The following is a 16,871-nucleotide window of genomic DNA, read 5'->3' as shown; positions in this document are numbered from 1 at the left end:
TGATAGTTGCCAACTGTATATTTATAATTATCGGGCCGATATTTGCGAGTTTTATGTGTATCGGGATTGGCCGATAAGTGGCTGCCTTGTTCGCCGAAGTTTTCCAACATTAGTTACAGACAGAGTGCTGGAAGCCGCAAGCGATTGCAGGTCATGTGACTAAAAACAACCAAACTTTCCATGACAACATCGAAAGCTCTGCCTAATCATAGCTGGACAAAGCAGGTTTTTATTCTCATCTCGGACGGGGGTTAGACTTGTCCTAGACTAAAATAATGTAAAAACTGTCCAAACTTATAACATCTCTTTTTAACATATCTAGAGAGAATTAACGGATAATAAACATACTTCAGACCCTGCTGAGAAAAAAACTACCAAGTGCAGGACTTTAAACACGTCATGTGTCTTTACAGGATTTTTACGGCATCTGTGTGAATGCACGCACAGGTTCCAGAAAATTATTGGCAGTGTGAATGAACCAAAAATTAAACGATAACGGACAAGTCCTGGATGCTTTTTCTGTGATTTTCTGTAACGTCTTCTGTAAGGACTTAATACATGCACGTTACTTGTAATGCGTTACCCCCAACACTGTTGATTTGCCTCAAAAGCCACACCAGTAACATCATTTTCCACGGCATGTTTTTGACCCAAAGTGTCATTTAAAGGGTGGCTGCTTAATGGGACTTTGTATGGAACATAAAGATCTCAAAAACAATGCAACATGGGCACAATTCCCAACAAACATTCATCCTCTTTATCAGGAAACGTGTTTTAAATGTGAAGTTTGAAAGAGCTGTTGGAAGCTTGGTGTTGATGATGTTGATGTGCACTACAATAAATGACTTTCTTACTTAGTATTTTTGTCTTGTTTTCAGTAGAAATCTTAAATTAAGATGCTTTTTCTTGATGAGCAAAATGACCTCAGAAAATATGTCTAGTTTTTAGACAAAAAAATATACAATTTATGTGAATTTGTGCTTAAAGCAAGCAAAAATATCTGCCAATGGGGTGAATAAACACATTTAAACTTCAAAAATGATAAAAATTGCATTCATCTGTGAAAATAAACTTATTGGACAAAACTTGTAAGAGTCGTAAACTTGAGTTTTTTTTTTACTTTTTATCTTAAAAATCATCATGATAGGCCCTCCATTTTAGAAAACTGTATTTGTACTAATCTGTCTGTGGTGTTACTGTCTCTTCTGGAAACGTCACACACGTAAGCAGCTGTGTTATCAGTATTTAAAATTAAAAAATAAATGACTACAATTTCAGAAATTTCAAAACATCAAGATTGAGTTTTACTGGATATATCATGATTTTAAATACAAAGCAGTGAAAGTTTCTTTTAAAAAGGGAAAGCATTTTTAACAAATTATTGCCTCTCATTTTTTTTTAAACACTCCAAGTAAGAATGAACCAGTTCATTAAAAATGAAAAATACTAAATAAGATTACACATTAAAGAGTACAACAATTATTACAAAACATTATATAAAGATAAAGTTCATCTCATAAATTGCTTTCCACAGTACAAATCTGTTGAGTTGATCTTCTGTTGAGAGTTTTTAAGATTGCTGATCAGTCTTGTGTGTTTCAGTGGTGTTGTTTTGAATCTTTTCAATCTCTGTCTGTGTTGTCTTCCCAGTTTGAGGGCAGTGAATGTGCAGCATCCTCTCAGGTGTTTCAGATATCTGATTGACTGATGCCTGTATGTAGAGCTTTCCATCAGTCATGAAGCAGGTCACTGTCTCAGGATTCACTCCTTCAGGCAGATCAAACACACGTCTGAACTCTTGGATTCTGTACGAGTACGAGTCTTTCCCATCCTCCTGCTTCTTCTCTGTCTTTCCGCTCACCTGCAGCTTCCTGCCCACCTGTTTGACTGACAGTTCTTCTGGGGAAAAGTCTTTAGTGTCCAGTGTCAACGCAAAGCCACTTCCCTCTTTCTCCTGCACTGTACAGGTGAGCGGCTGGATCTCCTCAGAGTTTGACATTTGCTGGATCTCCTCAGAGATTTTGTGCTGAAGTTTCTCCAGGCTGCTCCTCATCTCCTGCAGTAGGTCAGTGTGTCTGTAAAGAGGTTCGATCTCCGGCCACAGACTGCACACTGGCCAGTCAATCCTCATGAATGGAGTGATGAGGGAAGGCTGAAATGCATGCAGGCTCAACATTTTTAGTGTCTTCTCTGTTGTTGTATTGCTTCTCAATCTCTCTGTGTCTCTCTCTGGTTGTGTGTTTAGGTTTGACTCGAGTGCTGTGAGTCTCTCAGCTTTATACTGCCTGTTTATCAGCACCAGCAAGTTCATGAACTTTCCAGGTATTACCACATTCATCCACTGGGTGCCAGCATCGACCTAGTTCATGACGTCACACAACTCTGACTCTCCTAGCAGAAAAAAACAAAGCTAAAATCGGATAATGACACCACACAAGTTGTTTTCTAATTGTGTGCAATAAACCATTAAACAAATATATTGTTATTTATTTCAATTACTTTTTAATTTATCGCGTGTGTGTGTGTGTGTGTGTGTGCGCGCGCGCGCGTGCGTGCGTGTATATAATTTATAGGTAATATTTAAGAATATATATATATATATATATATAAGTTTATATTTAATATGTTATTATTATTATACACGAGCAAGTTCATGAACTTTCCAGGTAGTAGGCAAGCCTACCATTCATACACTGGGTGGCGCGCGTCACCACGTGGAGAGAGATAATGACGTCACACCGAAACCTACTTTGTTAATTCTCAATGGACAGAAAAGAAATCGATTAATCAATGAGTAACAAAAGTTGTACTGTTAGATAAGCATTGTTATGTATATCTGTATCCAAGTAATAGACCTACAAATTCACGAGTTTGACTGCTAGTCCAACTTCTGTGTAAACATGGCAAGAAACGATAAGTACAAGGTAAAATGTAATTTATAAGAATGAGTTCTAGCATTTTTAGGCATCGTCACTCAGCCTTTTTATATTTGGCACGCGCGTATTTGGATGTAAACCAGCAGGTGTCGCTCTTACACAACAAACGATTTCAGCTTCTCGTCAACGTTTACCTGAGGGTAAATATCGGGGTTTGTCTTTTAACACGTTTAAAATGTCACAATAATGGGAATCATAAAAATACTTGATAATAAAGAGTCTGGGTGTGGCAATAAATAAATATTTAAACAGACGTTTACACTTTTCTCTAGATTAATTATACATTTATTTACCGAACTTTTGAAGGGCATTTCGTTCACGGTAGATACAGTTATTGTTTTAAAAGAGATATCAAATTCTTCATTTATATGCTAAAATAACGCATAGAAGGGAAATCCATATGAAACAGTTGTTATCGTCACTTCTGCACTTGTGCAATGTAATCATGTCACTGTTGTTTCTAACAGATACACACCTGTCTGCGTGAGCGCGTGTCTGTCTGTGTGTGGCCTCTTCTTGTGTCTGAAGACTCGAACAGCATCCAACTGGTATAAATCAACAAACGGGAATATATAGCAATGTTTTGAGTGTATTCAGTGTGCTTAGGTATGACTATCAATAAACTACTGAATTAAAGGAATTGGTTTATTTGACTTAACAATCTGATTCAGTTTTTATTTAAATACATGCTGTCTTGCCTATATTATGTTTATATCTTGTTCTTATACATTGGTTGATCAATCTTTTAGATCAATGCTAATAATGGCCCTATTCTATTCCTCTACACATTAATAAGACTAAATAGAGACTTTTGCTCAAGTTTCATATATTTCTCCTGGGAAAAAGACCCAGAAATTTCACAAATGTTTCCATTAGTTTTAGAAAAGATCTCAACCATGTCCCAAACTGAACTCAGATCTACCATCTCTGCAATCAAATGTCAATTTGAACCTAAAAATTTCTCATTGAATTGACCCAAAATGCAGATTATTTTACCTATGCAATGTTCATTTTATAGCTGCATACTATTAATGCATTGTAACAGCTGCCCCATTTGTCTTTTATTTCTTCAATGCAATATTAGGAGAAACATCCAAGACTACTTTGATACTTTTATGAAACAACGTGAGAGCTATGAAATAGAAACTTTTATACCACAGGGCTGTTAAATGCTTTATACTGATTGGTTGAGAAATGTTGCACAGGTATGCATTAGTTTTCCATAAATAGGAATAATTGACTCTGGTCCTTTAAATTATTTGAAAATAATGCACCCCCGGTGTAACGCATAATTCAACGACCATCGTTCAATTATTCCATACTTAAATCCATAACATTTTCCCGTGGGCCCTATAATAAAATGAATAAGAAGACAATTGCAGTTATGTCTCTACTTTAATATGGCATAGTTGGCATTCAAGTTTTGATAGACAGGTGATGCTTTCCATTAGGACAAAGAAATTTAGCTAAGCCTCATTCAGTTCGGCACATGCCATTAAAGTGTCTGTGGTCAGGAGAGAGAGAGAGAGAGCTGTCAGCTCGGTTCCTTTGAATGCCTGCAGCTGAGTTCAGCTGATGACAGGGAACTCATTTAGCTCCAGTGACAGGCCTGAAGAGAGAGAGAGCTTGAGACGACTATAAAACCCAGCTCTCACAATGGCAGGAATAGATCTGCTCATGAAGGGATGCTTTGTGCCCTTAGGATGAGCTCTCCTGGTCTCACACGCATAGATCCGGTGAAATCGCATCTCGCATGCGACCGACGTGTCGCCGTACCCACAGTTCTCTGTTTGCTTCTTATGCAGGAAGAAGCTTTGATTATTTCCCCCGGTGTGTGAAGGTGCCTGTTTCTGCAATCTGGAGCTCCTCCGCTCCTGGCGTACGTTCTGCGTGACCCGGGGTTCAATCGTAAAGCTTTGGGCCTGCTTTATCAGATCTTTTGCAGAGTTGTGTGCCCTTGAGACACGTGAAGGCGCTCATCCACGATGCATTGCCGTTGAAAGACAGGATTTCCCTGAACAGGAACCTCTGCCTCCAACCTCGAGCCTTCTCTGGCCCTGTGACCCTATCCTGTGCACTAAAGCCCCCATCTCGCTCGACAAAATAAAGCGATGGAGGGAGTACAGGAGAGATGAAGCAGGGCTTCCAGCAGGAAGCCACAAGTCTTCCAAAAAGCTTCTCGAGGGTCACAACTTGTTTCCCGCTGTGTAGTCATCATTGGCTTTCAGATCGGATCTTTTTTCCCTGAGCCACCCTCTCCTCCTATTGTTCTGGTCTAGCAAAACCTCACACGTTTCCTCAAGAGCTATTTTTGTTAGACGTGCTTTGTTGCCCTGATTTATAATGGCTTGTGTCTTGATTGGGTCTTTCCCTTTTTATTCTAAGGTTGTGATGTTCTATTCATCACAAAACCCATTACATTATTCACATTTATAAAATGGATTGTTTAAGCCCCATGTGGACACTCGAAATGCAATGACAAAACGCAACGATCAAAACAAAGTCTCATTCAACCAGCATTTCTGACAAATGCTGCAATAGCTTTGTCAGTCTTCATATTCATCACAAGCTATAAGGGTGTGGTAGTTAATGTAGGTGTGGTGGACACTTGGGGCATTTACATTTAGCAGACACTTTTATTCAAAAGGACTTACAAATGAGGCACTCAAACAATTCATCCTTAATTTTACAGCATGAAAATGTTTCCGAAAAGCACTAATTGGAAAAACAAAGGTGCTTAACAATCCCATAGCAGAGCCATTTTTGGTTGAATGGTTCCATAAGGAACCAAAAAAGCTTCTTTAGATTAAGTTATGAAAGAAATGTTTATTCTAGGTTCAAATAGTTCAGTTTGAGGAACCAAAAACTGCATTGAGTGCAGTACAAAAACCTACAGTGACCCAACTATTGCTTTTGTTATATATAACTGAATAGCAAAAAATACTAAACTTTAAAACGTAATTTACTTAGTCATTATTGCAATAACTTCAAAGGGATAAAATGACACTTCTGTCATCATATACTAACCCTCATGTTGTTTTTAACCTGTATGAATTTCTTTATATTGATGAACACACAATAAGATATTTTAATAAATGATGGTAAGCACACAGTTTACGTACTCATTTACTTATGAAAAACAGATATGAAGTCAATAGGTACATGTGCTTATCATCATTTATCCAAAAATATTTTATTTTGAGTTTACAGAATACTTAAACTCACAAAAAAACACAAGGGTTAATAAAATATTTTTTAGGTATTTTTTTTAGGATTTTTTGGGGTAAACTACTACTGCTATTATTTTTAGTGGATGTCTAACAGAGACAGAAAAGTAGTCAACATTGCATCACATTAACATTGCATTCAACGTTTGACAACCATAAAGCATTCATTTTGAATAGTTTGTCTCTTGATTGATCATTCAAAAATAGTATGCAAAGTGTTTTGCATGATTTAACATGCAATGCATGTTTTGGGACCCTTTACAACAATGTCTGCATTACATTTTGGGACAAAATAACGGTACAAGGCCGGTGATAAGAAATTTTAAAGCAAGCATTTGGGGACACATGTATGTGTATTGGTTAAATGTTTTCATAAGGAACCTTTAACATTTAAAGACTTTCTGTTTCAAAAAAGCTTCTTTAGAATAAGTTATGAAAGAAATGTTTATTCTAGGTTCAATTTGGTTCCAATAGTTCAGTTTGAGGAACCAAAAACTGGTATTGTAACACATGTTGTCAGGAATTGGGTAAACACAAAACACGAACCCAGATGCGGACGTAACAAAAAAGGAATTTATTACAAAACAGGGGAAAAACCAGGAAAACAAAACCCACGAGGGGGCGAAACAAGACAAGGGAGGACAACACTAAACTAACACTAAACTTAACAAAAACTAACAATAACTTTCAACACATTAAACAGATCAAGACTTAAATATACACAAAACTTACTGGAACCGACAGGGCAAGAAACAAGCATGGGACAAGGCATTAAACAAGACGAATGTGCACTAGACAACAAACACAAGGACTCTTAAATAGGGAGAAAGTAAATTACATACAGCTGAAAATAATCACGAGTAAGGGATCGGGAAAAAGTGGCGAGACCCGGGAAATGCGTGGTCGGAATAAACCAATACTACAACCACACATTTCCCACATAGAACATATGTACTGTCAGAACCCTGCCATGCTAAACTAGATCTAAATACCAACAGGATCCGGCAGGATTCTGACACATGTATTGTATTGTAACACATGTATTGTAATGTGTCTTTAAAGTTGAGTCAGTCATCAAACACAACCAACAGGATCCTTGGCTAAGCTAAAATGCCAGCATGATCTCTGGAATTCATGCATATTTTACGAGGTGACTAATTTGATGTATGAAGTAAATCATCCCCAGCAAGCAATTTTGGCTAAAACAAGGAAACATTTGGGCTAGCAGTGAAAGTCTAATAGACGTTTAACCAAAGCCCAAGAATAGACGATGTGTATACTTTGTAAAAGAAATGAAAGCAAACACCTTGAACACCTGTTGACTTTGCTTACATGATGGAATATTGTACATCTCCAAGTTATTTCTGCAAAAATGGCATGTAACCAAATTCAGGGTTATTTAGGGTACTAAAGTGGGTTACTCACAGATGGACTATACTGGGTCTATAGTTAGCCGTCATTTCACTGTCTCAATTTTTGCTTGATGGGTACACTGTAAGAAAAATGTCCAAAAACTGGCCCCTATAGCTGTCACTGGGAAGTACTTTTTAAAAAGATCCTAATATGTATCATTTAGGTGCAGATATGTGCACATTTGGTACCAATATGCACCTTTGAGGCAGTGGCGGCCAGTGAGTTCTTTTTTTGAGGGCACACGGTACAAAGTTCGTCACAACATGTATGTATCCCATCATGTGTGTGGTTCGTAATTTCCTAATATGCTTGCCATGTTGAGTGAACCTACTCTGTAAAAAAAAATCCGTAGAAATTGCAGCTGGGTTGCCGGTAATTTACCGTAGATTTAAATTTATGTTATTTACTGGCAACATTTTGTTCAAAGTTGAATGAACATCTAACATTCACAAGTCTTTGTCTTTACAGAGTAAAACTAAAAAAACAGCATCAAGCAAAACGTTCTGGAAAGCAAGATCTGAAGCAAAAAACAGAAAAAGGTTGATGATGATTTCTGGTTCCCAGAATGCTTTGCATGAGGCTGTTATTGTATAGTTTAATTCTGTAAAGATAAAGACTTGTTAATATTTAAAATGTATTAAACTTTGAACAAACTCTTGCCAGTAAATAACATACATTTAAATCTACGGTAAATTACCGGCAACCCAGCTGCAATTACATTGTAATTTCTACGGATTTTTTTTACAGTGTATGTTCATCACGTGTCGTGTCAAAATAAGTGCCTGCTGCAGACGTGTCTAAAGGGTTTATGATAAAAGAGATGCTCGCATTTGCCAGATACTCGCATAATCTCATGCGTACTCAGAGTTTACTGTTAAGGGAGTGTCTTGCGTTTATTTTGTGAACTTGAGCGACTCTTTTATCATAAACGGTTTTGACACGTGTGCAGCAGGCACTTATTTTGGCAAAACTAGTTTAATATGACGCAACAAAGACATATTTTGAAAACACGAGTAACACACATGACACTTATTTTGAATTTGTGCCCCTCAGAAGAGCAGTCACGAGCCGCCACTGCTTTGAGGAACTAATATAAACTGTTTATGTGCCAAGGTGTACTTTTTGAAAGGATACCACCCCAGTAACAGCTAGGGACCATTTTATGACCATTTCTTCTGACAGTGGACAAAACCTGAGGAAAAGGCATGAATGAAACCCCACCTCATATAAATAAGACATAAATTCATACAACCATGTAAAATATAGCCTACAAATTGCCACGAGATTATGTTGAATATGCAAAGAATTATGTTTTAATATCACTGTGGTAAAAGCAAATTGTGCACAACATATAAATAAGATTGTACAAATTCATAGAACCATGTAAAATACAGTATATAGCCTACAAATTGCCACGAGATTATGTTGAATATGCTAAGAATTATGTTTTATCATTCGGGTCGACCTAACCAAAAAAAGACAAACAAATTAAGATTCTTGCAGGTAGGCTACCATGGAGTCACCAGACCTAAAATGACTACAAAAGACATGGTTTGAGATACACTAGCCCCTTAAGTGACATAAACATGGCAAACGAGAAATGGATGCAATCTTTTATTTGAATTTGTTTAGCCAATAGTGTTACAAATGCACAGACAGCTAATCCTTGTCAAATTCATTACACTTAATAAAAAAACTGTGTTTTTGGGCAGAACCTGCAATTCCCTTAAAGGGCAATGTGTGACATTGTGATGTTTATTAGTCCGAGAGTGTATTGTGTACTAAATGGCTCATCTCCTTGTTATTCCTTTAAAGAGACGCTGTTAGCTCAGTGCTTTGCTGTGTTAATGAAACATTAGTTTACTTAAGGATTCAGCTGATAGTTCAGCTCACACCCGTTTCTGCAGCGCGCCGTGTGATTATCAAAGATAAAATCAGTTTCAGCTGTAAATTGAAATCTGTTTGTTTGCTCTCGTTGATCTATTAGGCGCATGTTTGTAGCATTTGCTATGTGAATTATCTGTTTAATATCTAATCACACTTATCTAGATCCATTTAGTATAGAAAACGTAAGTAGACTTGTTACAATAAGATCTCGAGTTCACATCAGGTGAGTTAGCTATTTGAGGCCTGGCTATTGGATAGTTGATTGTTTGTTGGCCAATGTGCCAAAGACATGAAAGCCTGGGTAATTGAGTTAAACAGAGCTGTGGTTCAAAGTCTGAGGCCACGATGAGAGGAGACCAATAGACCAATTTCGTGTTTGCAAACAGAGATGACGTTTTTTGTGGGCGGAGCCAAACTGGTTGCAGAAAGTGACTGCTCCGCAGTAGGGTTATGAAGTGTTTTAGCATTAAACCGTGATTTTTATGGATCCGGTGTTCTGTCGAAGTCTGATTCCCCTATGTTTCCCTTCAGTGCAATGTTTCTTATAGCGTTTTAATCACATTACGTTTATTATGGCTTGGCTACTGATATGCATGTATGTAATGTATATGTATTGTTCTTTTTTGCTAAATCAAATATTTTTACAGTCTGAATCGCTAAAGTACATGTAAAAGCAATACTATCATGTATTATATATATTAGCGTTTATTAAATATTTCATAATTTTCCGGTTTTTTATTATTTCTTTCATAATAAATTATAATTGTAACATGATAAAAACGCTATAAGAAACAAATGGGGGGAACAGACTTCTACAGAACACCGGACATCTTCTCTACTTATTTTCTATTCTAATTATTAAAAGATTTCCAGATGATTTCCTCGCTCCATTCTGTCCGTTTAAGGGCTTAATGTAATCATAAACACCTACGTTTATCTTCAAATGATGTCTTTGACGATGGTATTCTATAAAAATGAAAGCCATCTTTTTTGGCATTCTTATTCTGACACTTAACAGCACAACCGGACATTTTCCAGTGAGTTATCTTGCTCTTTTCACTCGTGTCTAATTCATTTCCACTGTTTTTCTGCAACCGCATTGCGCGCGCAGCTTGCAGTGACGTAACTGTGACGTCTACTCTAAATTGGTCTATACACATGAACTCACATGAATCGACTATCAGAAGAGAGAAGTGATGGTCGGGGGCTTTCTCTGCTTTTGATTTGACCAGCAGGGAGTAAAAATATCACTTAAGATCCTCTTAAGGAGATAACATCTGACTTCTTATGAGAAATAATCAAATAACGACTTTCAGTGTGTATATAGGTCCAAAATAATGAATCCTTTAGCTAAAAAAAATTAAGAAAAAAAATTTAGAAGTTTACTGGCTGATAAGATTTAAAAACAAAAGGCAGACAGTGCATGGTTAATGAAAAAAAAAAACATTTAAATAATAGAGTGAATAAGTAGTCAGTAAAGTCCACGAAGCGTATTTGTAAATATATTTTTGATTTAACACACTACACGAAGGCTTCTCAGCTTTCCCCTTTCGCCCGTATAAACGTTTCACTTGAAAGACCAGAAACGACTCATTTAACACATGTGAGCTTCACACCATGAAAATCACATTTATCAGGGGTATTAAATTACACATCCAAATCTTTACGACATCTTTGAAAATGCTTGTAGAAATAATGTCCAGATTTTTCAGAAACCCTAAGGTATAATTTGACACCTGTGGACAATATTGAGGCGAGTATCGGATCCGTGCCCACGTACTGCAGCTGTTGGCGAATAAAGAAACATGTTCAGTGTTTGTGGCAGACCAAAATACACAGAGCTCTGTTAGGTGACCGCGTTCTCTTGATGTTCTTCCGTTCTCACGGGTTCCTTTATTGGATCATTTATCAATCCGGAAAGGTTTATTTAGTTGGGGTTAATTTTTTTATTAAATATTCTGTTACAAATTGACCTGTTGGGGTTTTGTGAGAGATGCAGGGTTATTTTATCTTACATCTGACAAGGATGTGGCATCATGAGCTTCAGTGAGGAGAACAACATTAATAATAAAATGTGTGCATCTCAAGTGAATCTGCTGACACGATTGTAAACAAAGTAAAATGTTGAAAATCTACAAACCTGTGTGAGTCTTCCCTGGCTCATTTCTCACACTTTTACGCTGACAGAAAACAAATAAACAAACCGAAATAAACACAAAGGTGGTCACTAGCCCACACACAAACACACTGTAGCAAATGCACACACACACACACACACACACACACACACACACATTGTAAGGTCTCTACAGGCCATATATATATGTATGTATATAATAGAAACGCCCTCTATTCTTGCTATTTTTCTCTTGTATTATAACGTCCCTCCCTCTTTACTTCTGCTTTATGTTTCCCGCTCAACAGACGTTTGCTTTGCCAACCTTATAATCTCTATACTGCAGAAGATTCAGTCGGCCATCTCATTCAATGGCATGCAGTAAACTTAAACAGATTAGAGAGAATTTATTTATTTATAACTGACAGTTAGTGCTTACATCCATTTACTTTTATTTATTTCCTAGATGCTTTTATTGGATACAAAATTCTGCGCACATTTAAACTGGATTGTTTGTGTGCTGGACTCTTGTTGGCTGCTGCTTCTTCATTATTTGGTCTAAGTCCTCAGTTTCAAAGACTTTTACAAATAACATTTTTGTCTTGTGATGAAACAAATGATTATGTTGCCGTAAAAATTCCTTACATTTTTACGTTTAACCAATTTAAAATTACGATTAATTTCAACTTTCTTGACAAGTGAGCAGTTGCTATAAATTATAAAAATAAATTTAAAATAACTTAAGCTAATTCAATTTTATTTTTATAATTGAATTTTAAATGCAAGTTGATTAAACGTAAGTATTTAAGTGCAACAAGGAATTTTTATATTGTGTATTTTTGTCTGCAATAATGCAGTGTTTTCCCGGACATGGATTAGCTTAAACCAGGACTAGGCCTTAGTTTAATTAGGAAATATAACTAGTTTAAACAAACATGCCTTATTCAAACATTACTGAGGCAAAACAAATGGCAGTGATGTATTTTAAGATATGTCAGTGCAAGTTGTTTTCAGTTTGGATAGCTCTTACATTTATTTTAGTCTAGGACTAGTTTAATCCCTGTCCGGGAAACCACCCCAATAATTTACATTTAATTCTACACCTTTAAAAGATTTTGAAACCTTTTAAACCATATTTATAAATATATCTTATGTCTTTTAGCATACACCCTCCTGTTAGACAGGAACCTTATGGTAAATACAGATTGTTCTTGCTGCAAGACACTTTTGTCTATCACTTTTATTTACTGAAACAAACAAATAGTTTTTAATGTAGGATAAATATTAATCCATGCTGAGACATCACTGGATTTAATTCCCTTTAGATTAGCACAGACAATGGCGATGTTCAGCTCAAAGCTTAGTAGGGAGGAAAAGGCTTAAACATTAGTCTCCATATGCAGAGTGTTTGTTTATAAATTATTTATAAATATTTTCTGGCCAGAAATATGTAAACGTTTCTGTTGTAAGAAGAATAAATTGTAAAGAATTGAATCTGAAATCTACATTTTTTCACATTAGCTTATATATTTATGTTTAGGGTATTTATTTATTTGTACTTATTCATTGTTTTGGAATATATATAAAATAAAAATAGACCCTTAAATGAAAATTTAAAATGACTTCACTTTCTCAGGGTTATACCAAAAGAGTAAAAATATTTTTATGTTTACACATTTAGTAAATAGCTTGTTGTGTTTGTGTAAGGAACACAGAGAGTTTGAGTCAGCCAAGAAGCAAAAGGAAATCAGCCTTCAACATGCATTTCCTATCAGGGATTTGCTTTGATTTTTAAACTGACAGAAGACAATAAGAGCCACGACAGCCCGGGGTTAACAGGAAAACAGTGCATGTACTGGAATGCTGCAAAAATGCCAGTGATAGGCAAGAGGTTTGAGACAAGACAAAAGGAGAAATACAAACAAGAGGATTTTTTTGATAAAGAAAATTGACTTTATTTCATAAAGTATTACATAACAGCATCATACAACAGTTTCTTTTTTCAATGTTAGGAAACATAATTCATCAGTTTACCTACACACATTTCATTAGCTCACACACGCACACAAACTCTAGCATCAGTATCTCATCTGTCGAAGCTGCCACCTTTTAATTGGGCGTCCCGCTTCCCCGACAACATTTGTTAGCTGCCATCTGTCTGTCTGAGCCCCCCCAATGCTTTCGTCTCCCCCACCTCCCCCCGAAAGTCTTTAATCAAGCTGCAACACTTCTTCTCAAGTGAGTCACCCATCCCTTCCTCCCCTAACTTGACGACTTAGATAAGACAGACTGACCAACAGGGTTCTTATCTCTGCCCCTTATGAACAAGTGCTTACAGGATGAAAAACAAATAACCAACCAAAAAATAAAAAAACAAGATGCACAGTAAGGAGCACAGTTAAATACATCATGCAGTGTCAAAAGAGCATATAAATTGCTCTCCGAAACAACCACCCACAACCCTCCCCTGCAGCTCCAACTAACAGCAAAGTCTATGAACCTCGATCTCCAGGGGCACCGATGTGCCCATATGAGGTGAAGAGGCAGAAAAACGCCCCCACCCGTACATTCAACTGAGTTCTGCACGTCTGGAGTGCAGCTGTCGGAGGGGTTTCGGCTCTCCAAGATCTCCATCAGCTTGTGGTCTCAGAGACACCCACGGCACAGGTTCCTCAGAACCAGAATGTCATTCAAAGTACCAACGTGTAGTCACGGGACAGGGGAGGACGGTTCCTCGAGTTCCCACAAAAGCAAAGTCTGTTTGTCCCCAACATCAATTGATTTACCTTTGAGTTCATGTGAAGGGTGTAACAGTTCGAGGGTCGTTGTTGACTTCATCCATCAGTTTTGTGGCCTCCTCACACCTTCGTAGCCAGAGACTGGGCCTCTGTCTTTTGTGAAGAAAGTGAGCTGGGCGGGCTGGCATGAAGGGCTTTCTTTAAATTCAGCAGACAGAGGCATTGAGAACGGAAGCGTAGGTCAAAAAAGGCGTAGAGGAGTGGGTTGAGGCAGCTGTTGACGTACGCCAGGCAGGTGGCGTAGGGATGTGCCAGCAGGAGGAGGTTAAGGAAGGTGCAGGAGTCGGGCGCCAGGTTCAGATAAGACAGGGCGTCCATGGTCTTCACCACGTGGAAGGGCATCCAGCAGGCGGCAAACACCACCACAAGCGTGGTGATGATCTTTAGCAGGCGACGTTTGCGCTGGTCCTCCTTGCGCAGGCTGTTGAAGTGACGTGTGATGGTGCAGCCGATGAAACCGTAGCATACCATCATTGCCAGAAGGGGGATCAGAAAGCCGAGAGCTGTGGATGAGAGGCTGAGGCCTGCGATCCACAGCTGCTCTTGGCCTTGTTTGGTAACCACCAGGCTGAAGTCCATAGCGCAGGAGGTGCGGTTGGTGTCGGCATCGTACACCGTTGTGCGGAAAAGCAGCGTGGGTGAAGCCAACACTCCGGATAAAATCCAGATGGCGGCCAGGGATGCCTGCATGTGTCCTCTGGTACGCAGCTGCGTGCTGGTGAGGGAGTGCACGATGGCCATGTAGCGATCCAAGCTCAAACAGGTGAGGCAGAAGACGCTAGCGTACATGTTGAGCAAAACCACATAGCTGCTGATCTTGCAGAGGGCGATGCCAAAGGGCCAGTGGTATCCCAGTGCTGTGTACACGGCCCAGAGGGGAAGAGTCACCACGAAGGTCAGATCCGCGAGGGCCAGGTTTCCTATGTAGACATCAGCAGCTCTCCGTTTGTTTTGGGCCCGCCAGACGGTGAAGATGACCACACCGTTACCGGTGAGACCCAGGATGAAGATGAGCATGTAGAGTATGGGAATCAAGGAATATGATGGCTCCCATTCATCAAAGTCACACATGGTGCCGTTTGCTGCCTCCTCATAGTAGTCATCTTGACCGTAGTCATTGCTCATGTTGTCCATAGTGATCCTTTCTTTTGAATATGTTAAAATAAGAAGTTAAAGTCTTTGAAATTTTGGTTTGCCAGAAAAGCAAAATTGATAACAAAGTTGCTCGAGATGTGCTCAGGTCACAATGTCCTCTCAGCTGGACAAGCTGGCTTTTAAACTCTCACATCTCATCCCACCCTCTCTGTAACTCCTCCCACCGTCACCGCTGACTCCTCCCCTTACTGCTTACCAAAGTCTCCGCTTAATCTCCACAGAAAAACCTGCAGGATTACTACTCAAAAAAATAACAAGTAAACAAATGTGTTTATATATAAACATAATTAAAACGCGAAGTTAGTTAAAATAAACGATATGATATGTAAATGATAAAAGACCGTTTTATTGCACTGGCAAAGATCAATATTTATTTTAAGACTTGTTTACAAGAGAAGTTTAATTTAATATATTTAATAACATTGCAGTGTATGTGTACATGCAGTTTACAATATTCGCGTTGTTTTTAAATATTTTCCTTAAAGGCGTTTTTTGTTTTGTTTTAGCCTACTTTTTACTTCAATCTATATGCCTAAACTAATATAATTCGAAAGGAAACTGCATGAAAATCTGTTTCGATGTCTGTCTTGACATGTCAGGACCTGTATATTTTGTCTCATACCGATTAATAGATATTGTAATTGACGGATGTAATGTGTGAACAGTCTTGTCTATTAGTTGGACGATTCAAGCGCTTTCATTTCCATCCCAATGCATGGAGCATTGCGCACACGGACGTGCCCAAACAAAACCTCTGTTTATCCGACAAACAGATCCAGCGACTTTAAAACATTTTGATATAAACAAGTTTTTGCACGAGACTTTACGTCATCTGCTAGGCTATTAGAGTTTTCCGTTTCAAGAGTCACGCGGAGTAAAGCTATAGCCTATCAATACATCTAACGGGGTTCATTTCCTTTTGTATAACCTTGTAAACTTATCATTTATTTAAAATTAGCCAGATTGTTATTGATTATAATGAAATATTGATAGTGCAAATGTTATAAACACAATAAATTTGACTATTCTAGCATTGTACAGAATTAACATTGCCTCAGTTATATGCAAAAGTATACTAAAAAAGAAAATATATATAAATAAATAATAATGAATAAGTCAAGAGAAAAATTGAGAAAATAAATAATACAAGAAAATGCAAAAACGTATAGCATATTATATATGCTATTTCTTAATATCGTGTTTTTATAAGCTAAATACTTGGTATATTTATATATACATACATTGGTTCAATAAATCTATAAAAAAAACATTTTATTTAGCTCTTTTCTATATGTTTACAAAGAGTTTAATAATTAAATCCTATAAAGTTTCAAAATGG

At 37.6% G+C, this 16,871-nt stretch overlaps 2 protein-coding genes across 2 annotated transcripts; both read right to left on the bottom strand.

The window, feature by feature from the left end:
* Positions 1–1,176: 1,176 nt before the first annotated feature.
* Positions 1,177–2,348, bottom strand: LOC135779843 (heat shock protein 30-like). The gene has a single exon (XM_065290753.2). It carries the CDS (start codon positions 2,336–2,338, stop codon positions 1,571–1,573), a length of 768 nt encoding a protein of 255 aa, XP_065146825.1. The 5' UTR covers positions 2,339–2,348; the 3' UTR covers positions 1,177–1,570.
* Positions 2,349–13,536: 11,188 nt separating this feature from the next.
* On the bottom strand, positions 13,537–15,608 carry aplnrb (apelin receptor b). Its single transcript, XM_065290383.2, has one exon. The coding sequence runs from the start codon at positions 15,509–15,511 to the stop codon at positions 14,438–14,440; it is 1,074 nt and encodes a 357-aa protein (XP_065146455.1). The 5' UTR covers positions 15,512–15,608; the 3' UTR covers positions 13,537–14,437.
* Positions 15,609–16,871: the final 1,263 nt, after the last annotated feature.

The sequence above is a fragment of the Paramisgurnus dabryanus genome, chromosome 10 (assembly GCF_030506205.2).
Source record: "Paramisgurnus dabryanus chromosome 10, PD_genome_1.1, whole genome shotgun sequence".
In the NCBI taxonomy this organism is placed as follows: domain Eukaryota; kingdom Metazoa; phylum Chordata; class Actinopteri; order Cypriniformes; family Cobitidae; genus Paramisgurnus; species Paramisgurnus dabryanus.
The sequence above is the reverse complement of the archived record's forward strand: the minus strand, read 5'-3'. Positions and strand labels throughout refer to the sequence as shown.